At 37.5% G+C, this 24985-nt stretch overlaps 2 protein-coding genes across 4 annotated transcripts in view; both read left to right on the forward strand.

Annotated features, from left to right (window-relative positions):
* The first annotated feature begins 876 nt into the window (after positions 1–876).
* The window catches only part of LOC137024952 (uncharacterized), a 55468-nt gene continuing 31359 nt past the window's right edge, over positions 877–24985 (forward strand). The window contains exons 1-9 of one of the 3 annotated variants that reach the window (XR_010895802.1): positions 877–919; positions 1373–1740; positions 4057–4785; positions 4874–5344; positions 6648–6817; positions 6904–7158; positions 7240–7517; positions 9949–10203; positions 15010–15514. Coding sequence is in view for 1 of the 3 variants with exons in the window: in XM_067392925.1 (XP_067249026.1) it covers positions 1401–1740; positions 4057–4785; positions 4874–5344; positions 6648–6817; positions 6904–7158; positions 7240–7497 (2223 nt within the window). In the remaining 2 variants the exon portion in view is untranslated. Of the gene's footprint in view, positions 920–1372; positions 1741–4056; positions 4786–4873; positions 5345–6647; positions 6818–6903; positions 7159–7239; positions 7518–9948; positions 14165–15009; positions 15515–24985 lie in introns of those variants that run through there. The other 2 variants (XR_010895801.1, XM_067392925.1) reach the window with 2 other exon arrangements.
* LOC137025260 (gastrula zinc finger protein XlCGF49.1-like) lies at positions 9954–10436 on the forward strand. The gene has a single exon (XM_067393277.1). It carries the CDS (start codon positions 9954–9956, stop codon positions 10434–10436), a length of 483 nt encoding a protein of 160 aa, XP_067249378.1.

The following is a 24985-nucleotide window of genomic DNA, read 5'->3' on the forward strand; positions in this document are numbered from 1 at the left end:
CATGACAAATTGTCCAAATAGAGAAAAACTCCTGGTGAAACAACTGAGATCCATGTGACACACTATTATAAAGATGGCGTTTATTAAAGAGGAGAGTGAAGACATGAAGATTGAAGAAACATTCGGAGTGAAACAAGAAGATACTGAGGAACAAACAGGTTGAGTTCAGCTTCAAGAAAGAAACCAGTCATATCTACAGAAATGATTATTTTTTAAGAATGTCATACGAGTTTCATAATTAAAGTTGTTTTGACATGGAACAGGCCCCATGTGACCTGTTGAGATCACATGACCAGACAAATAATGCTGCCTGAAAGTGAACCCACTTTCATGTCGGACATTCTGTTATCCAGTAACATTATGGCTTCATAATTATTGGAAAAAAGGTACAAGGTATGTTTTTAGCATTCAACAAAAATATTGATATGTTTAACTATTAGGAATACATATTGGTCAAGCTCGGGAACTCAAAAAAATAATAATTCTGGGTAGATTGTTCAGACACTCGCCATAAAGGTATTCCACAGTTATCACAAAATGTTAATAATATAAATGTTAAACAATAGTGAGCTAGTCTATAACATTATTGAGGATACAAAATTACAAAATAGTATTTTTAATGTCTATTAGCTCTGTTTAAATGATAAAGAAGTCTTAAATATATAATTTAAGCCATTTCTTATAAATATGTGACTCATTCGAAATATAAGTAAATCATAGAGACAGAATAGTCACTATAACAGGATCGAATCTTGTATTTAAATGTGTATTTCTCCAAGAATTCAACTCTCTTTACCATGTATTTTATTATTGCACTTTTGTGAATTTAGACAGCACTAGACTTTTATTTTGGTCTGGAGGTGTGACGTCATAAGACTGCGCCGCGCTCCTGCGTATGTTGTGATTCGGCTGAAGAAAGGTTTGTGTTTAAAACATTTAAAGTGTTTAAATCAATGTAACATGTCCCGGCAATTTTTTAACACGACGTAACATGGTATAATTGTTATTGAATTTAATATTGTATTGCTTTATCTTTGTCTATCTTCATCTAACATTAATAAACGTTATATGTGTGAGTAAAGTACATCCACACCCGCACGTGCTGTTCAAAGCAGTGTAATCTACAAATCATTTTCGTGTTTAAATATTAAGTGTCTGTATGATGTGTTTTTGTATTCACTTTAAGTACTAATTTAAAGTTTTTGTTTACTCTAGTCAGTTAAAGTCATTACCTCACTCTGACTCCCTTACCAGTGCACTGACTACTGAATTAGGGAGCTGATTGAGACCCATTTAGAGATTTAGTTTGGATTTATTTTTCTCTCTGTCAGTTATTCTCATCTTAACCGTGTCAAACTGTTCAAACACACAGAAAAACGACTGGGGAATCGACTGTAAAGATGGAGTTTATGAAAGAGGAAAATGAAGAAATGAAGATTGTAGAAGTATTCAGTCTGAAACAAGAAGATAACGAGGAACAAACAAAGATGGAATTTATTAAAGAGGAGAGTGAAGACATGAACAGTGAAGTAATCGGTGTGAAAATAGAAGATACTGAGGAACAAACAAATATGGAGTTTATTAAAGAGGAGAGTGGAAATTTGAGGATTGAAGAAGTATTCAGTGTGAATCAAGGAGATACTGAGACACAAAAAAATATGGCGGTTATTAAAAAAGTGAGTGAAGACAAAAAGACTGAAGAAGCATTCAGTGTAAAACATGACACTGAGGAACAAACAGGTTGGTTTCATTCTCAAAATTGAACTTAGTCATTTGATCCTTATTAAAATGTCCAACTCTGCAGACATTAATATTTTTGGAAGATGTTAAGACATGTTGAGGATCACATGACCAGCTAAGCAGTACACTTGCCTCTAATGCACCTGGGAAGCTGCTCCTTCAAAGTTACTACAACATGCCACACATTATATGGAAGCAGCCTAAACAAAATGAATATTTGTGTAACATAAAATACTTTTGAATTAAAAGTGAACTATACTTTGGGCTAAAGAGTTAAACTTAAGTTTAACAAATACTCTGAACCCTTAGCTGACAGCTGAGACTTAAACGCGTTGCATTGTGCACAGCTATGGCATATGACAGCACTGTCCACATGCTTATTGCTCCTACATAACAGCTCATTTTTATCCATTCTTTTGTCTTTGGGTCGTTATGTTTTGCACAGATTTCTGCTTGTTCTAAATCAGATACAGAAAGTAGTACAGTAAAGATTACATTTAAGTGATTACAAGTGTGAATACATTTTACATTGCAGCGTCTCTTTACATTCGTGAAGCTGTGGGTTTTAGTTACTAAGAAATATGTGCTAGAACTTTTAAGTTTCTAAATCATTTTATTGAGAAATCACAGAACTGTGGACAAAACATTTACGCGCCATTGAATGGTTCATGCACGTGATGTACAAGTCTACGAGCTATACTGTGTGCATGTGCGTTACATTGCGGAAAGCATCAGTTTAGAATGACGATTAACTTACCTGTATAGTAAGCTGTTTAAAACATGCACTCTCCCGCATGCAGAAACAAGCCATAACATATGTTAGCAGACACATATGTAAAATAACATGATCATCAACTTTAAACAGTATGTTAATCAAAACTGCCTGATGTTACTGAATGAAAAGACAACTCAGGACGACTATTTTTCATCAATTAATTTAAATTATCCTTGGACTATGTTCGGGCTCGCCATCTAGTCTTTGCTATTCACACGGTAATCGTCCATGTGAACCTGTAAACACCTCATCATCTCGCTAAACAAAGCATCAAGCTTTATCAGATTTCTATGCTTTTCATTGAGTTGGGAAGATCCGCTGTGAGGAATAAGTCTTGAATTTACCTCAGAAGAACACGATGCGTGGCTTGATCCGAAGGAAGACATCATCAGTAAGTCATTTATTCTCACTTACATTAGTTAACGTGTTATTGTAACATAAGCTTGTAAACAGTTTACTAGTTGAGCATTGCCAGAATTAACTGAAACGTTGAAATATGAAATGGGCAATATGGGCAGGGAGGCATTCATTCCAGTATGAATGAAACCGACATAACATGTTTTTTGTGCTCTGTAATGATCACACTCCACTCTATTTTGGGTGAACATAAGTAAGTAAACATACTATAATCCATATATTTTCTCTCCTGAAGTGTTGTGATGATTATTATTAGTACTTTAATAAGAGTCATAATAATTATTATTAATCAAATTGATCTATTAGCAAAAATATTTTGGGCCAAATTGTGCAGCCCTACAAGTAGGCACAGCAAACCTGATGTTCTTAAATTGCAAAACACAATTTTATCCAGAAAGATTGCATTTCGATTAGTTTCCCCCTAAATCATGCAGCCCTAGTTGTTCCTGATATAAGCATGTTCACTGTTGTTTTGATGTTTTTTTTACAGGGACCATATGCCACTAATGAGTCCTACTGACTCAAACTTTCACAAGTCTCTTCAAACTGTTTTCCTTAGATGACAGGGTAAATGACAAATGTTGAACTAGAATTGTTTCAGGAATGGCACAAAGGTTTGTAACTGTGTGCTCTTCCAATCAGTGTGCTCAAAGATGTCTTTTGTTATGTATATTTGGATTGTGTTGTAAATAAAATAAAAACAATCCAAAAAAGCTATTCTTTTAATCTCCTTAGATTCTTTCTTTTAGTCCCACTCACTTGACAGGGTCAGTAAGAGTGGGGTCTTTGTCTTCCCAGGTGTGAAACACAGCATGCATTAGTGACACAAAACATGTCTTACAAAGTTTAAATCAATATATTGTTTTATGTGAATGAGTAGGCAAGATTATTTTCACATTGTTACTAAGCAAAAATTCTAGGCTACAAGATCCAGTTTTCAAAAGTTTTTTGAACAAATATTCAGTATGGGTTTTATGGCCTTATTTCAGTGATTTAAAAACTTCACTTTTGATTTTTTTTTGTAATTAAACTTGAAGTTGGATCAAATAGACTGCAAATTGGACCTGTAAAGGACATAAATAACCCCTGACACAGTCTTTGTCATTTGTATTTGAATCTTGAAGAATGCCCGCTGTGCCTTCGTGGGTACCACCAGCTCAGCCAGCATCTGAGGGTGTCCCACAAGGTCATCAACAGCCAAGAGCGCAAGTTGCTGCTTGCCATTTCCTCGGGGAGGGTCGACGTCCGCAAGGGCACCTGCCCCGTGCCCGGCTGCAGCAAGTACACCACCCGCATTGACCGCCACCTAAAGGGCCATAGCGAGTTAACGAGGGAAGCCCAGCAAGAGACCATACAGGTGCTGAAGAGAAAGAAGATTATTCATGACCTCGCAGAGCTGCGAGCAAGCAACCCAGCTGTGCCTATGGCCTCGACTCTAGATCAGGAGGAGGCTCAAGATTTGGAGGATGCCGCCCTCTCTCCAGAGGAGGAGGAGGGGACCTGCGACAACCCCTGCTGCCAGCAGGCCAGCAAACGGCTCCAGGATCAGGTGGTGAACCTCAAAAGACGGGTGAAAACACTGAAAAGTGTTATTAGAGTCATGACCCGTCGCAACAGTCTGTTAAGGAGGAGATCACGGTCCATCCCTTCCACCCAGGTTGCCCAGGTCACGAGCAAACATTTAATGGCTCTTCGCTCCCCTGAGAAGGAAGTGGAGAAGGAGGAAGGCAAGCTCCACACCAAGCCCTCGGGGAAATTGGGCAGCCAGGGCCTACCGAACAAGCCCCCCATCACCCAGCCGTCATCACAGCAGTGTGAGGAATACCCTTTCCCGGACCACGTGGTGGCACTAAGTGAGTACCACACTCTGTTGCTTCTTACTCTTGCTCTGCGCCCTTGCCCTGACTGGCCCAATTGTTCTTGTGTTGTTTTTTTTCACAGATGTCCTCCTGGAAGAGTACTGGGGCCACCATGATGGCGCCAACCTCACTCCGAAGGTCAAAAACAATGTAGCCTCAAAGGTTTTCCACATCCGACAGTTCATTGCCTACATGGCGGCAGGGAGATCAGACCTGGCCAGTCTGACCTTCCTCAACCAAACCAACCGGATGGGGTCCTGGCTCAACTCACTGACCGAGGCTAAAATCAACAAGACAACTATCCACCAATACCTGAAAAACATTGTCCACTTCCTTGATTACCTGGCTGAGACCCCACCACCCACTTGTCAGCTCTCAAAATTGGTGCTGGTGGGCATCAGGAGGGAGGCCAGGGCAATGTTAAAATTGTTTTGGAGGAAAGAAGTGGTGCCTGGGGCTGCCTTCAAACAGGCCAAGGATGACAACCTCATTCCGAAGGCAATGTTAAAAGAATGCCTCTCCTGTGCCAAACGGATGATTCCAGAGATTCTGGGTAAGTTTTTGCCTCCCTTTAACTATAAAACTGTGGTGTTCCCAAAGCACTCCTTAAAGGAATAGTTCACCTAAAACAAAAATGTTGTCATTTACTCACCCTCAAGATGTTCCAAGCCTGTATTTCTTTGTTCTGCTAACTATCATGGGGTACGAGATCTGCTTGCTTACAAACATTCTTCCAAAATTATCATTTTTGTGTGTACTATCTAGGGCTGTCAAAATGTCTGAAAAGCTAAACTCGAAATTCTTTCTGAAATATTTGTAAAATTCGAATTATATTCGAATTCTAAAGGCAATACTAAATGTTAGAGGAAAAAAGTACTTTATTGTCTGCTATGCCCACAAGAGAGCGCAAGCGAGCGCAAATATACACCAAATTAAGCATCGCATCTTTTATTGTAATGAAAGACATTCAGGTTTTTTTGTTTTTTTTTTCAAACAACTGTTTTTAAACAAAAGATGTCATTAATGTGCATGAAAGGTAACAAAATGTGCATAAATGTAAGTACATCACTAACCTGAAAAACAAGCTTCAACAGACAGCGTAATGTTTGTACTACATGAACACAAAATAGCGACCTGCCATTCAGAAACAATCCGCTCACTACACATAATGCTCGTCAAAACACCAGGAAGTGTTTTGTTTTTTGACAATGTTTCCAGCTGATGAAAACACACGCTCAGCTCTGGGGTGTGTTTCCCGAAAGCATCGTTAGTCAACTATGGCCTTAAGTCCCACTGAACTCTCTTGGTAACGACGGAACTTGCGACCATAGTTCGCTTTGGGAAACGCACCCCTGACCGATGTGGCAGGCATGGTCAAGTATGTCTTTGCCAGCTGCGCAATATGTGGAAACAAACATACCGCGCGGTGTTTGCCACCAACTGAGAGGGTTTTCGTCAGCAGGTAGCGTAGCTTCTCTTTCATACATATCCGTCTGCTCCAAAGGCCTGATGCCTTCTTCAGCACTGCTTACTGCATATGCCGTCGAACTAGTTGGCCATAGCAGACAGCGCAGTCTTTTTTTTAATGCGACAAAATCAGCGCGCTCACTTTTTGACTCCATTATATTTATCACATTAATGCACCCTGCACTGTGCTGTACTGGATAACATAACAAATAAGCCGTGTCAGTTACGTCATCATGGCTTGCGCTCCTCTTGACACTGCAAAAAGTCAAATGCACGGGTTTTATATTCGAATATGCCTTTTTTTTTTTTTTTTCGACAAATATTCGAAATTCAAATTTTTTTTTTGACAGCCCTAGAACTATCCCTTTAATGCTTTTTCTTTTGTGCAGCTTGCCTCAGGAAGTCGGGGGACAAGAAGAACCAGTGGTCATTTTACGGACACCTCACTGCATACCTGGCCTGCCTCTATGGCCATCGCGGAGCGGTGTTCCAGAACATGACTATAAAGGAGGTGGAGGAAGCCCAGCAGACTGCCAGAGAAGGCACCTATGTTATCACTGTGAGTGGTTTTATTTCTCTCTCTCTCTGCACAGTTTTCTCATAAAACTCCTTAAATGCTTACACTGCTTGTAACTGTCTCTGCAGATATCAGCTCACAAGACCAACCAGGCCTTTGGGGCAGCCCAGCTGGCCATGGATGCTCAGGAGTATGAGTGGCTTGAGGAATTTTTATCAATGAGATCCATCTTGGTGGGCGGGAAGGATGCCCACTACTTTTTTTTTACATCCAAGCCCAGCATCTGCAAAAATTTGAACCAATATTTCCAGGAGGCATGGGCTGGCATGGGCTTGCCTGGGACGCCCACATTCACTGATGTCAGGAACTCCATCGCCACCCATGTAAGCATTCCTGTTCTTTTTTCTGGTGTGTGTGTTTGTTTGTTACTAACTTTTCACCAATGCTTTTCTCTCTCCATACAGGCAAAGAACACACACTGCCCCGACGACTGGTATAAAGTGGCAAAATTCATGTGCTACGACACCTCCACAGCTGACCGATTTTATGCATTGAACTTAAATGCAAAGCAGACAGCAGAACACCGTCGTTTGTTTGAGATAGTTGTCAGGGGTGAGGAAACCACACCAGTAAAAAAAGTGGAGACCCGGAAGCGTCCCATCACCTCCAGGCAAAAGAGGGCCTGCAAGCGGGCAGCCAGACTGTCCTCCTTGCAGACGTAAGAAGGCCTGGAGTAGAGTAGGTGGGTTCGCTGACTCTTTGCCTTTCTCATTCTTTTCAGGAGGAACCAAGCCCAGTGCCTTTTTCAGCCCCCCAAAAAAGATAAACCTTATGCCAGTGGTGCAGCTCTCCCCCATGAATTCCTCCCAAAAATTCCAGGCAACTCAAAAGTTGGTTTAAGGGATTAATTAAAAGCACCTTTTGTAAAGAAAAAAAAATTTGTGTATGTTCAATTTAAAGGGATAGTTCACCCAAAAATGAAAATTTGATGTTTATCTGCTTACCCCCAGGGCATCCAAGATGTAGATGACTTTTTTTCTTCAGTCGAACGCAAATTATGATTTTTAACTGCAACCGCTGCCGTCTGTCAGTCAAATAATAGCAGTGATTGGGAACTTGAACAATAAGAGTCGAAAAAACTTCCATAGACAAATCCAAATTAAACCCTGCGGCTCGTGACGGAACGTTGATGTCCTAAGACACGAAACGATCGGTTTGTGCGAGAAACCGAACAGTATTTATATAATTTTTTACCTCTAAAACACCACTATGTCCAACTTCGTTCAGCTTCCGGCTAGTGAGGTCTGATCGCGCTCTGACAACGGAAGTGATGTCTCGCGCTCATTGAAGTATATGGGCGAGACATCACTTCCGTTGTCACAACGCGTTTTTTGACCTCACTAACAGGAAGCTGAACGAAGTTGGATAATATAATAATAATATAGTAAAAGTATTTTATAGGTCAGTAGGATGATAGTCCACAAACCTGGAAACTATTTCCATTGAATAAATTGCAAGTGGACACATATCTGATTTGTGGACAGGGGAATTTTGGGATAATAATAATTAATGAAAAATAATGAAGTATTACCTATAAATGCAGTGTCCACTAGGGGTTGCACTTGACTGCCATGCTCTGCCATGACGCTTTAAGCTTGATGTTGACTAGTCGCTGGTCCTATAGAGAGCGCAACAGCATCAAAAATTGGTCCACATTTACACTCCAAAATGTTTCCAAAATGACAAACAGGAGAATGCATGTTTTAAACAGCGATACAGGTAAGATAATCGTCCTTCTAAACTAATGCGCTCTGCTCTGTAATGCATACAGTATAGCTCGTAGATTTGTATATCACATGCACAGAATCATTCAGAAGCGTGAAAATATATTGTTCACACTATTTTGTGATTTCTCAATAAAATAGCTTATAAACTGAAAATTTCTAACATATATTATTGGTAACTAAAATCCACAGCTTCACTAATGCAGAGAGACGCTGCCAGTTAGAGTTAATATTAGTATTCTCTATATTATTTATATTTCATGCTCATTCTGAATACCTAAAAATAAAAGATCTAATAAAAATGAGCTGTTATGTAGGAGCAATAGTCATGTTGGCAGGTTATCTGGAGCCCACTGAATAGATTGGAAAAGGACACATCCATTTCCAATGTATTTACTGGGGCCAAGGTAGTAGCTTTATGGATGTTATGGATGGTTTTTTAGCTTTCCTTATGAAATATTTTGATAAAACCTATTTATCAGCACTCAGCAGTGCCCCCTGAGTCTGTAGCACCAAGGTTTCATCCCATTTCTACTGCCCACAAAGCCGTTATTTTGTAGGGCATAAATACCATGACATGTGGGATCTCAGCTGTGGAAGGACCTAGAGCCTCCAAACTTGCTCTCCTGTCTAAGTCTCAGTTCCCTCTATTAGAATGCAGTTTCAAGAAGATTAAAGAAACTTTTTTCCAACCCCAAAAAAGTATAAGCCATATCTTTGAGATTTTTTGGTGAACATTTTCAAGTTTTGCGAACTCTGTCTTCACATGATGCGAATTTGCAGGTCAGAGTAGATCGATATGTCATGACGTGACCCCCTTGGCTGGATTAAAAGAACAATGGTTTTTGGTTGCACCTCTTCTGTTGGTAGAGCTCCATTTTAACATTTGAGACATTTACCGAAGAGAATGTTTTAGTAATGTTGTCAAAAGATTTAATAATGCAACCAGATGCCAAAAGTTCCCTGGTATGACGGGGATCCATACTGTTTTCTGCTAATATGAACATAGTTGAGAGGACATTGTGTTTCTAATATTTTAGACATAAATGAGAGAATTGAGATTGTCTATAATAAACCCAATTCTCCTTGGTAACACTTTTTTTGTTGTTTTTTTGAGGAGCTGGTTGAATTTTTTTTTTTAGATGTGTCCTAAAGAAAGCGAAGAGTTGAATATGTGGAAAAATTGTTCTGAGATTTCAGGTAACGACACTCTCGATAGCTTAGTTGGTGTAGGATTTAGCATACTTGTTGTTGGTTTGGATGCTTTATGTTGCCGTTAATGCTTTACATGTCTAAATCTTTTGATGTCTGTTGCTTTGTGCTATTAAACTGAGGCTAATTTATAATCTAATTTATAATTATATATTTGTATTTCTTTTTTCACCTTAGACCTGATGGTGCTGAAAGAGGAGAGCCAAAAACCCAATGAAAATCACCATGATTTCATAACTGGAGACATTTTTTTTAGCTGCTCTCAGACTGAAAATACTTACTCCAAAAAGGCAAGAGCTAGAAGTCATTTCACCTGCCAAGAGTGTGGAAAGGGTTTCAATCATCATGGACACCTTAAAGCCCACATGAGAGTTCATACTGGAGAGAAGCCTTTTACCTGCCATCAGTGTGGGAAAAGTTTTGCTGAAAAAGGTAATCTTAAAAAACATATGAGAGTTCACACTTTAGAGGGCCCTTTCCCCTGCCAAGAGTGTGAGAAAAGTTTTACTCTAAAATACAGCCTTAAAGCCCACATGAGAATTCACAATGGAGAGAACCTTTTCACCTGCCAACACTGTGGAAAATGTTTCATTCAAAAAGAAAGCCTTAAAGTCCACATGAGAGTTCACACTGGAGAGAAGCCTTTGAAAGTGTCTTTAGTGTGAGAAGAGTTTCAAATATCAAACCAACCTGAAATGTTATTTGCAAATTCTTTCTGGGAAGAAATTGCAGGAAAAGGAGCAATTTCAAAAATCACCTTCACAGATGATTTACTTGTGGTCAGTGTCAGTGGGGTCGATTAAAATGGCGTCAGATTATACTGTGTGTGAGTTTGAAGTGCTTAAATAGATGCAACCATTTTGAAGTATGAATTCAAATCATATGTATTTACAATATATGAGCCTGAAACAACACAATAAAACTAGAAAATTTAAGCTGTTAAAAGCATAGGTCCCATTGGTTCTATACCATAAATCAGTCCTTAAGAGTCCTATGGTCACTGATTTTGCCAAATAAGACATGTTCCTGGATCAACATATTTTGTTGATCCTGGAACAACATTCCAGTCTGAAAATTTAGTCTTAACCCTATTCCAACCCCTAAACCTACCCGTAACTTATCCCTAAAATCAGAGGGGAGAGATAGGTGAATAACATTGATGTAGAAGCAACTAACCCTGGTTTCAAGCCTAAACTTGACATAAACTGATTGGTTGATTGGAATGTTGTTCCAGGATCAACAAAGATGTTGATCTAGGAACATATCTTACTTGCCAAAATCAAGGTGACCGATTCCTAGTGTGCTGAAAGTCTTAATGTGAATGTGTCAACTGGTGTGCAAAAAAGTGAAATGCTTGGCTGGAAAGGTAAGTCCTTAAAAAACACTCCTCATTCAGCTATTTGGTAGTCATGGGACGGTTGATGCCAAGGCTCTGTTGTTCCGATGCAGTGTTCAAAGCACTATTTTATCACACACTATACCGATGCTTGTATCGAGATGACAATACCACGTGATTGATGACGTTTGAAGCTTCGAACATCATGCAGTATCGAAAAGTCGGGACAGCTGGTTTGAAAAAATTGGAGCTGCTTCAAACCGGAGATTTGCTCCATGATGATTTGTTAGATATGGAGAAAACAAGTCTGACCACCAGATGTCGCTAATATGCACTGTGTTAAAAGCTTTGAGTAATTTTTCAGCACAATTTGATGAAAGCTTTGAATGCTTCAGAAAGCCTCAGTTTCTCATCACTATTTGGTGATCATCCTGGGGTCAGTTTGACTATTGACCTTGATAGTTTGTCATGATGCTTCCATTGTGCTGAATGCTAACATTTCAGCTGTGTGGCAATGAACTGAAATAACTGTTAAAAGTGCTTCGCCACTTTGTCAAGGTGTAGGTAAGAACATCTAGGAGATTTTATGCATCCTCCAGATAATGCTTACATTTTGAAATTGTTTTTGTGTAAGTCAAAAACTATAGAAACCTAAATTTTGATTCATTAAAACAAACAGTTATTTCAGCACCATGTGCATGGACAGCGACATCTCATAAAAACTTTGAAAAAAGTTTTTTTTTTAATGAACATTGTCAAGTTCGTTTGAGATTAAATGTTTAGCTACAGTATATCCTGTTAAAAAGATAGACATTACAGAAAACAAAAACTTCTTGAACTATACAAAATTTACTGAGCTTTATATGATGTAGCATTACCAGGTCTAGTGAACTCAATAAATATGGCCATACCCAAGCTATAAGGTGTAGTGTGTACTTTTTGGTGTAGAGTATGTTACATTTTTTACAAGTCAATTAAGGGTAATTTTTGTAATCATTAAAAATATATAGGTTGTAAGGTGAAACTGTACCATGTCAGATGCTGAGATGCCGGGTCTTTATAAAAATGTGCATCTCCAAACTTCATCTGATGTGAAACATTGGCCTGTATGATGTTCAGTAGACTACAAGGAAGACATTCCAGCATGTTCTGAACATTTCTGTTCCATCTTGTGAAATTGAGTGCTGTATGTTACTGTATATCAAGTCAGCAGACTTCAACAAATAGGACAATCCCCAAACTTTGAGATGTTGTGTGTCCTTTAGAGGGCGCTTGATAATAATTTAGTGATTTTAGGTCAATCTATGCAGCGACTTAAAAGATATTGAAACTTAAAGGTGCAGGTAGTGCAACTTCGAGATGTTAGTATTATTCTATTTTGCACATAAGGACTGTAATGTTGTTTCTGAGAAATCCTTTGAAAAATATTGAAACATAAATCCAGGCTTGTGTGTATGTGTATATATAAAACAATCCAAGTACTTTAACAGTTATTTTAATACACTGGTCCACAGATGAAGGATTAGCTTTCAGCACCATGGACAGCGACCGTGCCATACAAACTCTTTGTAAAAAAAATTAACCTGCCAAGTTTGATTTGGCAGTATTACATTCAGTGAGGTGAAAGAAATACAGTTCAAACAACCGTAAAACAATCTGTTTCACCATGTAAAATGTATTGAGCTTTATCCCCCGGTTTCACAGACAAGGCTTAAGCTAGTCCTGGACTAAAATGCATGTTTAAGCTGTTTTAACTGAAAGCAACTTGTACTGACATATCTTAAAATATGTCATTGCCACTGTTTTGTATTAAGATACACACCAGCAATGTCTTTTTCTAGGATATGTTTATAAAAACTACTTAAATATCCTAATTGAACTACAGTCTAATCCTGGTTTAGCCTAAGCCCTGTCTGTCTGCCTATATGCCCAATAGTCACAATATCAATATATCGGTGTACATATGTCAGCAATCAAACTGTGAAGTGTTGTGTGTACTTTACGGTATTTTTCATCATTCGAAAGTTGTTCAAGGGCAATTTTTGTAATCATAAAGAATATTGAAGTTGTAAAGTGAAACTGTACCATGTCAGTCTTCATAAAAATGAGAATTTTCAAACTTGAACTGGGTGAAACATTGGCCTGTAGTATGTTCTGTAGGCTAAAAGGGAACAAATACAACATGTTTTGAATCTTTCGATTTTCCCTTGTAAAAATATACTTAAACCTTATATATCTTAGACACCTACCTGTTGTAAAACTCCAAATATATTTCTTCAATTGTTGCACAAATTGAATCAAAACTTGGGAAAAGTGGTAAAGTCACATAGTAAAATGGAAACAACTGCACACTCACTGAAGCATAGGCTTAGTGTTTATTGACCAACATTTCGGCTAGTAGCCTGTCATCAAGGTATAGTTTCACAAGAATAGAGAATAGTATAAGTAAAGATGGTAACTGTACACAGCTGAGAGCAATGACATCAGAACATCCAATGAGAGACTAATTGACAATTGGGTTCTAACATGAGAAGTAACAACCTCAACAAATTAAAATATAAAAACAAAGTATAAAAATGAATGAAATCAATCAAACAAAAATGAATTTATAACATCCACAAAAAAAAATAGCTAAAAACAAAACCACATCAGAATAATCACTAAAACATTAAACAGTTAAGCGATTAAAAATAAAATACTGACATGAAAAAAACTCCAGAGGACTACAAAAAACAACTTAAATCAAAATCAACATTTAAACCATGAATCCAGAAAGACTCTGGATTTTTTGGAACTCTGGAACTGTTTGAGTAGAATGTGTTTTTTTGTTTTTTTACTTTGATTTTTTTATCATTTACTATGGACTATGACCCTAATAAAATTAGTTTCTTGGACTTATGGATAGTTCTTGATGATATTTGCTTATATACCGATCTTTATAAGAAACAACAGCTCGTAACATGTTATTGAGAGTGGATTCTTACCATCCATTACCTTTAAAGAATAGCCTGTGTCGATTAAAAAGAATATGTAGTAAACAGGATGATTTCAATAAGAATCTTATTGATATTAAAGAATCTTCTTATTATAGAAGATATAAGGCTAATCAAATTCAAAAAGAAATGAAGGTTTTTGATGAAAACATTCCAGGATTATTCTCCTTATAATGGACTTCAATGGCCTCCAAATGGTTGAAGGTCAAAATTAGTTTTAGTGCAGCTTCAAAGGGCTTTAAATGATAATAACTGAATTAAACGAAAATGACCGATCGTTTCACTAGATAAGACCCTTATTCCTCGTCTGGTATCGTTAAAGCCCTTTGAAACTGTAATTTTAACCTTCAACTGTTTGGATGCCATTGAAGTCCACTATAAGGAGAAAAATCCTGGAATGTTTTCATCAAAAACCTTCATTTCTTTTTGACTGACAAAAGAAAGATATGAACATCTTGGATGACATGGGGGTGAGTAAATTATCAGGAAAATTTTATTTGAAAGTGAACTAATCCTTTAAACGTGGACGAAACTTAAGAAATTATTTAGTGAGATCAGATTTATTTCCCCCAACCACAACAACTCAAATGACACTGACATCTATTCCAGATCGAAATCATCGTTGTGGTTTGTGTAATCAATGTAATTATACGTATTGTTGTACATTGTTTAAACACCTACACACCGGTAAATCGATCCCTATTAAAGGAATAATCAGTTGTAAAACCAAAGCAGTCATTTATCCTGTAACTTGCCCTTGTGGTAAATCATACGTAGGACAAACCAGTAGAGAACTTAAAACTCACATTGCTGAATACCGTAGTATTATAAGATGTAAAAATATGAATTATCCATTGGCCAAACATTTCACTGATTTTAATCATCTTCTTACTTCATTACGATATATAGGAATCCAGAAAATATCTTCACAGAGGAGAGGTGGTGATTTGGACCAAATTCTACTCAACTGGGAGTCTTTCTCAATTCATAAACTAAAAACCTTGACTCCACATGGTTTATATGTTGATTTTGATTTAAGTTGTTTTTTTGTTGTCCTTATGTCAGTAGTTTTTTCATGTCAGTATTTTATTTTTAATCGCTTAACTGTTTAATGTTTTAGTGATTATTCTGATGTGGTTTTGTTTTTAGCTATTTTTTTTTTTGTGGATGTTATAAATTAATTTTTGTTTGATTGTAATTTTATTCATTTTTATACCTTGTTTTTATAGTTTAATTTGTTGAGGTTGTTACTTCTCATGTTAGAACCTAATTGTCAATTAGTCTCTCATTGGATGTTATGATCTCATTGCTCTCAGCTGTGTACAATTACCATCCTTACTTATACTATTCTCCATTCTTGTGAAACTATACCTTAACAAAGGCTACTAGCTGAAATTTTGGTGAATAAATACTAAGCCTATGCGTCAGTGAGTGTGCAGTTATTTCCATTTTACCATACTGCATTTTTCTTCAACTTGCACCTCTTTAGGTGTGCGTTTGCTATGCCTTGTTTGCTCTACAAAGTCACAAAGTTAACTTGATTTTGTTCCACAAGCTGGACATATTTATGTGAACTCAAACAGACTACAGATTTAAAATTTTCATTGTTCTTTTCTTCTAGATTTTGGTGGTGTTGAATTCTGGACATGCTCTCTGGAGAATAGTGTTGAATTCAGTAAAATACAAAAAAAGGCACTTACAAAACACTTAAATTTTATATATTTATATAAACCCGTACATGGTAACAAAGTGAACAAAACATTACATCTGCTACAAAACCGAAAATAAATGATAGATAAATTATTTACAAGCTTAAAGCACAGGACCATGATTGATCTTCTGGTGGGACCACTATTTTCAGGCATTTTAATGTGAAACCACCTACTGCATAATTCACATTTTATCTAAGAAGAAAATCGGAAATATGATACGAGACATTTTTTTGACATTTGCAGTGTGTAAAGGGTTAGTTCACCCAAAAATGAAAATTCTGTCATTAATTACTCACCCTCTGCGTGACTTTGCCAGTTTGATACACCCTCCGAACCACTGATTCGAAACAAAATATTTGTTAAGCTTCGAACCAATCATATTTCTCAAAGCTGACCTGTATCATAAAAAGATAGAAATTCAAAGTTATTTTTGCATAGATGTAAAGACTCAAAAAAAAGAAAAAAAAAGTAGTTTACTTTTACTTTTACTTTTCGTAAACTTTGTTTCCATCTGCTCCTTTTTACCATGCAGGATTACATCTGTGGTAAAATTGCTCAGCTGGTATAGGGGAGTCGTTGAACCCTTTGTATTAAGAATGGCCCAGATGTAACTCTATAGACTGAATCATCAAGCAGAAAAAATTATTCAGAAATTATTCAGATTATGTCCTAAATGCTATACTGTCTTACTTGTACATAAAATAACTATTTTCATAATGAGCATACCTTTCCAAATACCCATTCAAGGGCTTTAATGTCTGGAATGTTCAATAATGGAGCAGGTACTAGTTCTTTTCATTTGAGTCCTACACAATAGCTACAAGTAGCTTTGTCGGTCTTTTTGTTCACATCATGTCAACCTACAATGACAAACTTGAATATTTTTTTCTTAATTTAAATTTTATTTGTAATATTTAATTTTCTTCCTGCTTCTGTAATGGCCCAGAGTGATTTTTTTTGGGTTGTTTTTTAATGTATGTAATATTATTATTCTTAATATTGGAGGAACTTCCAAAGGAACATTACATGGATCATGTGTCCCTTGTTCCTCTTGCTGGAGCAAGAGGAATTGTGCCTTTTTTGTTTGTTTTTTTGTGGTGGACTGGCACTGAGTGTGGAGCAAAGTAGAATTTCGATTTCCTAGCCAAAAACCTTGCCTCTATCCTCTTCCATGCCTCAACGGGTTCCCCAACATTCACTGGTGGCGCAGGCTTGAGCAATAAACCTTGGGCCAGGTTATGTTGGATCACATGTTCTTTGTACCTGGCCTTCAAGGATGGGTACATTTTGTGTTTGACAATCCCAAACCATTTCTCCACATGACAGTTGTTGTCACTTGTCTTTTCACACTTGAGGCATGTGTTTTCCCCTAATAGCAAGCCACTCCACATTGAAAAAAATTCAATAAATGTTTTGAAAAGCAAGCTGATGATCCCTGGACAGAAGTATGGGTTATCTTCAGAGATGTCATGTGTGCCCTGCTCACTAGCCTCTTCCAACACCTTTTGAAAATACTCAGTGAAACGTGAACTTAATTGTTTTTTTCTTCAACGTTCCTCTTGGGTTGTTTTTCTTTGGATTTTTTGATAATAGAATCCAAAAGACGAACACTTTCCTCAACACTTTCTTGTGTATTTTGGATGGTACAAAATGCCCGGAAGATCTGTGTGGCTTCAGGAATGGTGCTTGAATTTAGCAGTCTGGAAAAGCAAAATGTTGCAAACTCTGCCAGGCCCTTGTCTTCTGTCTGGCTGAGCATTGCCTGACGGACTGCTTTAAAAACAAAGGCAGAGCACATATACAGAATAGTGAATGGCTTTAAATAGCAAACTTTTCCCCTGACAAATATCACATGCTCTGTCAAGATATGAGTTTACATTCTCCTTGTTAAATGCAAGTAAAACACTGTGCATCAGTGCCCAGCTATAATCAGTTTCCACCTGCGAGAATGAATTGTAAAATGTAATGGGGAAACTGAAAGTTCATTCAAAAGCATTTCAGAGACCAGGAGAGGTGGTGCATCACAACCCCCTCCTGGAAGTGTACTGTGTCCTAACAAGACGTGATGCGATAAGATTCCAGCGACAAACAATTTGCCTGTTCCACATCAGACGCGATTATGATATGTGCTAATGTCAATCAAAAATTACAGCCAATCAGTAGAGCATGTGGGCGGGCTCTCTCGGCAAGCTCCAAGAGCACTCGCAACCCTGATAGCACACGTATATCTCGGAGACGTTTATTTGATGTCTGTGTTTACGTCTGAAAGGCGTATTTTTTAGAGCGTTTGCTCATCTGCAATACGTCTATAGGACGTTTCCTGTCAGATGTCAATTAGAAGATGTCTTTAAAATGTTTATGATTTAGAATGTATGTAAAACTGACATCTTAAAGATGTCTATCAGATGTTTGTAAACAGCAGATGCTTTCCATATGAAGTGATCTTTAACAGACATCTTGCAGACGTACGTGAGCTATCTGGGAATAAAATGGATAAGTACATAATCAAATTCACGAATATTACACCATTTTTACATACTGACAACAATCTTTGTCATAGAATACACTTTTCTGTTCACAATGAGTTGACCGTTTGAACGTTCTTGTTTCCTTTCATTTATTTTGAAGATCTGAGGTTGAAATTGTTGCTTTCAGTACGGCTACTGAACAAAATGATATTCAAACTCGCATTAGACACTTTAGACACATTAAATAAAGCGCATAAACAGTACCTGGGATTATCATTGCCATATTTTGTGTTGCTGTTCCAGTAGCGAAGTCGCAGAGAAATAGAAACCGTTTCTAAAACAGAATCGTTGCACATCACCTTCAAGGCTGGTTAGGATAAAAACACAGATTAACATGGAAAAGATACCTTTTATCGCATGTCGCATCACGTGTAGTTAGGACAGGGAGTAGTAGGGCTGATTAGCCCTAAATATCGCTGATTAGCTATAGGCTATACAGTTACTGCTATTACAAATTCTATATATGGCACATTTATTGTTCAACAACAAACATTTTAGCAAAATGTATATTTTAGTCCGAATTATGGCGATCCTATTCTACTGAGCTCCATCTGTTTGACGCGAATGTACGCGGCGGCGCTCTTTCACGGAAGTCTATCAAGTTTAGAGGGGATTTGCTGGCAGAAGGCTCATCCACTCCTGAAAGCAAAATGGAAATATTTGTATGACGTTCTACCATTTACAGATGGAGAATATACTTGTGAAATGTACGTTAGGCGCTGAGGAAAACAACACATCACAAACGCATTAAACAGTGCAAGTAGTCTATCTGTCAGCACATGAATCTGTCAGACTCAGACCATCTGACGGGGCAAGCCACTTTAAACTATAACTTACATGTTAAATATATCTTATGAGTTAGGCTACTTTTAAAGCCCTTAATATTAAGCATGTCTCATGTTTAGGACAAAAAATATATTATTCTTTTTCCCCGCAGCTGCACTTTGTGACATCCACCGCTATGTTTAAGATGTGCTTGTATAAAACTACTAGCCTATATCGATATAAATGGTGTTGCCTCATTCCGTATCATATACAAAAAATATATCGATATATCGTACAAACTCGATATACCGCCCAGCCCTAAGGAGTAGTACAGCACTCTTCTATCTTGAATCGAAATTTTTGAAACGAGTCACCCAGTGGTGTCAAGGTAGAGGGTCACAGGACACGTACTTCTCAGGTGTTCAGTGAGAATACTGGTGCCCATATCTGTGAACAAATGGACCCCAAAAGGGTCCATGCTGTATGTATCCTGGCATTTTGAAATGTGATGTTTCACACTCTCTTTGAATCGTTTGTGTGAGGTGCACATCAATCAATGTCTCTGTGGAGCTTCTGGTTTATTCTTACCTCTGAACATATTACTTTGAGCACATTTTTCTTAAATGTGGTGTAAGTAGATTTTGAAAAAAATGTTTGGAAGTTAGTCGGGCCAACACCAACAACAAACATCTAACCAATCAGCATTAGGGGGCGTAGCTATAACAGTCGAGGAAACGGAACAAGAAAGAGGGAGATTTGAAGAAAAAAAAACTCAAGAAAGAAAGATGATGAGACAATACAAAAGAGCTCAAAAGACTATCACTGAAATGAGTGCAAGTGGTTTAGGCAAGTGCTTTAGGTCCCACATAATTTATTAGAAATGCTTTCCAGCGCTGGAGAGAGCTAAGCAGGAAGACCTGAAAAGAGGCTTACAACGAACTCTTGTTTGTATTTACAGCCGCTAGAGAATGCAGTGTTTAGTGTCATTGTTAGTGCACTCGTCTCACCTGCCAGCAGCGATCAGGATGGGGTTCGAGACCTCGAGAACTCGGAGCAGGCCAGGGTGGTTAGTGGTGGGTTTGTTTGGGTTGACTTCAGATATCAAGAATGTCCAACAGCATTTTTCAAAATCTACTTACCCCACCTTTAAGGCAGCTGCTCATATTTCCATCTAGTAGCTCTTCTGTGGGTGTTGACGTAAACTTGCTGTAAAAAAACTGACTTGGTCCATGGGTCAGTGATTCACCCATTTTGTGTTGGATTTTACCTTTCTGGGTGACCCAGATTTTAACTTTATTCAGAGATTTGGCTGGTTTGTTTTTAATTTGAAGGTGTATTTGGCAGAGCATGACTTAAATTTGCAGACAGCCACAATATGCAGGTATGGTGCATTCTTTTTCCTGCTCAGCAAAGGTTTAATGAGCTGATATTTAAACGAAAGTGTACAGCAATGATTTTTTTTTTTTTTTTTTGCTTGAAGCCTTCATATAAATAATGACTCCAGCAAGATAATTATGTTGGCATTAGTGGATCTGCATTGGCATGGTTCAAATCATACATATCTGACTGTTATCAGTTTGTAGCAGTAAACAGAGATGTCATACCGATCACAAGTTCAATATGGAGTACCTCAAGGCTCAGTACTAGGACCGTAGGTTTTCACTCTGTACATGCTACCCTTGGGAGATAGCTGATATAAAAAATGGATGACTTGTAATTTCCTACTACTAAATTCAGAAAAAACAGACCAAAAACCTCTGTAGGTAATAACCTAGAATATTGTCTAACACTTGATGGATGTTCTGTCAAGTCTTCGTCATCAGTTAGGAACCTGGGTGTGCTCTTTGATACTCTTATGTCGTCGTCTGAGACAGCAGAGAGTAGCTATTCAATCAAACACACTCTATAGAGCAGTTTGTCCATTTAGGGCTACTGTAGAAACATGTCGGCGCAAAATGGTGATTTAACATGTAAGGGGACCCGTGGTGTATGTAGACAGAAATGGCTCATTCTAAGGTAATAAAAACATAATGGTTTATTATATATATGGTCTTTATACACCACTGAAAACATAATTATGTATATTATATTGCATTTCTGTCAATAGATCCTCCTAAAATGTACACATTGCACCTTTAATTATAGGCCTATTATTGTCTATTTTCAAACGTCTACAAATGTACAGTTGCAATCAGAAATATAGCTGCAAGCAGCAATTCGGGGCCAAGCCCCGGAAGGGGCAGTAGCGCAATACGGAGCAGGAAGAGCAAAAACAGCAGAAATTGAATGTACATGCAAAACAGCTGGTTCAGAAGGACAGGTGGAAATTAAATGAAAATCAATAGAAGTTCAGATGAGAATGATCACAGAATGAACTGCAAAGACTAATATAAGAGCAATAAAGATTATTACAATGCTTATTTGGATAATAAATGAATGAAAATGACTCATTACACACAATTGTATAAAGATGCCTCACATGGGATTCAAACCCACAGCCTCTGGGTGTTACTCAGGTGTAGAATCATGCAACTGCCAAGGTTCAGTAGTTCATGTAAAAATGAACTCAAAATGAATTAATATAAATATTCACTGCATGTTATATTTAATAACTTTACTTTAGATCATTCTGCATCATGCTGTCATCATGCTCTAGCTCAATATGGAACAGGAAAAGCAAAAACGAATTAATATGAAAAACAGCCATTTCAGAATTATGGGTGAGAATTAACTCAACGTACAGAAGCTTAGATTAAAAAAGAAGAAAAAAAAAAAAAACAGCATGAATAAACATTTCTAACCCCAGAGGCAATAAAGAAATCAAAACACAATTTCATTAAATCACACCAACCTGGATTCAAACCCACAACTGTAAGGTGCTTTTCAAGTATTTGGCTTTATACACTGAGCTACTTGAGGATGCACATCTACCAAGCTACTGAAGAGAAGTTTTAGTGTGAGAGAATATACAAAAAAATGGCATGTTAACCAGATTAGCATGCTAAGCTAACTTAATGCTAATGAAGTTAATATGCTAAAGCTAACTCACATAAGACAAACACAAGCAAGGTCACATTAGGAGAGTAATATCTTGGGAATATCAATGAAAATCAAAAATATGTTCAATCATTTATGTGCAGGTCAGAGGAGTATAGTAAAACTGAAAATTGTACTTTTGCAAAATGGCAACTACTGTAATGGGAGTCTTAATGTAAAATGTTGAATGTGATCAGCACAAAAAGAATCAGGTGAATTCAGTTTCATGTGATAGAAAAGGGTTCTAAAGTTCTTTGGAAAAGTGAATATTTTAAACTGGTGGTAGCTTTACTCAGTTACCAACTTGGAATCCACATTGAGAAAGATGTTAAGGGCAGCTTTCAGTATCATGCAAAAAAAAAAAAAAAAAAAAAAAACTTTCCAGATATTGTTTGCAATTGTAGAATGTTTTGCCCCTTTAAGATTCAACATTCTTGAGTCAATTCCAATTTCATTAAACTTATGGACAATTTGGTTTTGGTATCATTACCACACTTTAAGCAGCATACATTTTAGCTAAAAGGTTGTCTTTAAAAGTCTGTTTTGGGGTTTTCTACCCCAAGTACATGCATTTAAAAATACATAAAATTCATCTAGCAAATTAGAGCAACAGTCCTGAAAGATACGTAGTACTCAAGTAGAGAACCACAGGTACAAGTAGAAACAAGGGACATGAGTGAGGATATATTCTTTAATTCAGCAAACAAAATGCTGGATCAAGGCTAAACAAGAATATTTAGTTAATTAGACAAAAAAAAAAAAAAAAACACATTAAATAATTTAACTTTTGCCATCACACTCCAGCAACTCCCTCCCCCTTCAACTAAAACTTGGAAACATTTGTATACTTTAAACAGCCTTGCATATAGCACACATGTAGCATTTACAATAAATGAGCATGCACACCTCAACAGACAGCTGGCCAAAGGAGCCTATTTTTTGGGTGGGAGTGGGTTTCATTTGGTGAGTTTTTGGCCTTTTGTGGGTGGCATGGTAGGTGGAATGGTAAATGAGGGTGGTATGGTAGGTGGAGTGGATGTGGGTGGCAGTGTGGCTGGAGGGATGGATGTGGATGAGGATGAATCAGAAAAGTCCTCTAACAAACTGCTCCAATTCAAGGTCTGTAAGGAACAGTGTGGTGGAGGATTGTGTGGCAGGTGGTGATGGTGCAAGTGTTTTTGAAATGTGCGTGACTCTGCCATTGTGTATGGTCATGTTGACTGGGGGTAGTGCTAAAAGTAAATCAATTATGGTGTCTACAGTTGGTTGTTCTGGAAGATTAATTATGGAATTTATGAGGTGGTTCTCAATTGTTGCCGTTTGAATGTTATTTGCAGTTTTAAATGTAATGTTCCCGTATGAGTACATGGTGATGCAGGTGAATTTGTAATGTGTATTACATTTGGGGCAGTGAACACGTGACACGGACATGGGCATATTGGTGATTTTGTGTTGTCGTGGGCAGATATGGTGAACATTGATTGTTGCTCCGATGATTTCTGTGGTGATGTTTGTGGAGGTGGTGGTGTGCTGTACAGTGCAAGTCATGTTAGGCTCAGGGTCTTCTTTTAAAGCGCTGTCTCTGGTACTAGTGATTAGCGGTTTACCTTCAAAATGTCGCACTGACACATTGCTTATGCTATACCAAGAGCCAATGGTCAAGGTCTTCTCACCCTAATTAGTAAAGTCAATGTGACCAGTGTGGTCAGCAACTCTGTATGTTGTGTTGGGAAGGAGGCGTCCATCTTGAATAGTTGTATCCTTGACTTTCAATACTGATAATCTGCACCTTTACATTCACCTACAATTGGGAAGTTAAAATAAAAAAATTAGTACAGCAGCTGCAAATAGTGGAGTTATCATGGAAAGTAAAGTTAAAATGAATGCAAGTACTTACTCTTTGAAAGTCTTTCTCAATTTTTAGGACATCACAGAGTGGAAGCACTTTGGGACTTTCTGTGACGGTCAATGTTGCATTGTAGCTGTAGTCCAGCTCCTTGATGCAGGTCATTCTTGATCTGAAACTGAAGAGGACTTCTTGAGCTTGATCGGTTCTTGACTGTTGCACAGTGATGTGATGCAAGTGCACTGGGGTCCTGTTTTTAAGGTAAGGGGGACAAAGAAAGTTTATCTCAAGTGCATTTCAACACAAATGAGTAAAAATCAATCTTACTTTTGTGCATTGACGGATTTGAATTCAGGGTGAAGCTCTGGTTTAAACAACCACTCTTCTTATTTTGTGTTTCTCCTGGATTTCTGCCTCAAAATAAGGACACTTTGCACCCCGTTTCAGGCTTGAAACATTGTGTATATATCCTTTTACAGATTCAGTTTTTTTGTCATCCATGTCTGTAAAGGAGAATCAATGTTAAAAAAGAAAAATCTCAAGTTTAAAGTTAAGCATTGGAAACAGACACTGCCTTGGATATACACGTGAGGTTATGCTGTGGTTATTGCACTAATAAAAAATAGATTTATCACAACTTTCTATTAAGGCAACCAAGTTATACCAATAACCATTTACAGTGTTTGTATTACCTTTAATTGAGGTGGCTGTATACCAGGCAAGACCTTGAGTCACTAGGATCTAGAATTTGGGGATTTAGTCATTTAGAAAACAAGACAAATAACAGACTTTTAATATTTTTAGGAGTTGAAAACTGAGTGTTACCTTAGCACTGTTTGTAGCTCCGGAAGATTAGCCTGGTTTATGAGGCCTCCTTTTTCTATTAGAGATGTTAAGAGATACATTAAACAAAGGACTGCATTTAAGACTAGATTAACATTTTGAACCTCAGCAATTTGAATAGTCACCTTATACTTTAGTATTGTTTTTGAGGCTGG

The sequence above is a fragment of the Chanodichthys erythropterus genome, chromosome 8 (genome assembly GCF_024489055.1).
Source record: "Chanodichthys erythropterus isolate Z2021 chromosome 8, ASM2448905v1, whole genome shotgun sequence".
Taxonomy (NCBI): domain Eukaryota; kingdom Metazoa; phylum Chordata; class Actinopteri; order Cypriniformes; family Xenocyprididae; genus Chanodichthys; species Chanodichthys erythropterus.

Excerpts from the sequence above, each read along its gene's own strand:
- LOC137025260 (XM_067393277.1), top strand. The coding sequence starts at position 9,954 with ATGGTGCTGAAAGAGGAGAGCCAAAAACCCAATGAAAATCACCATGAT.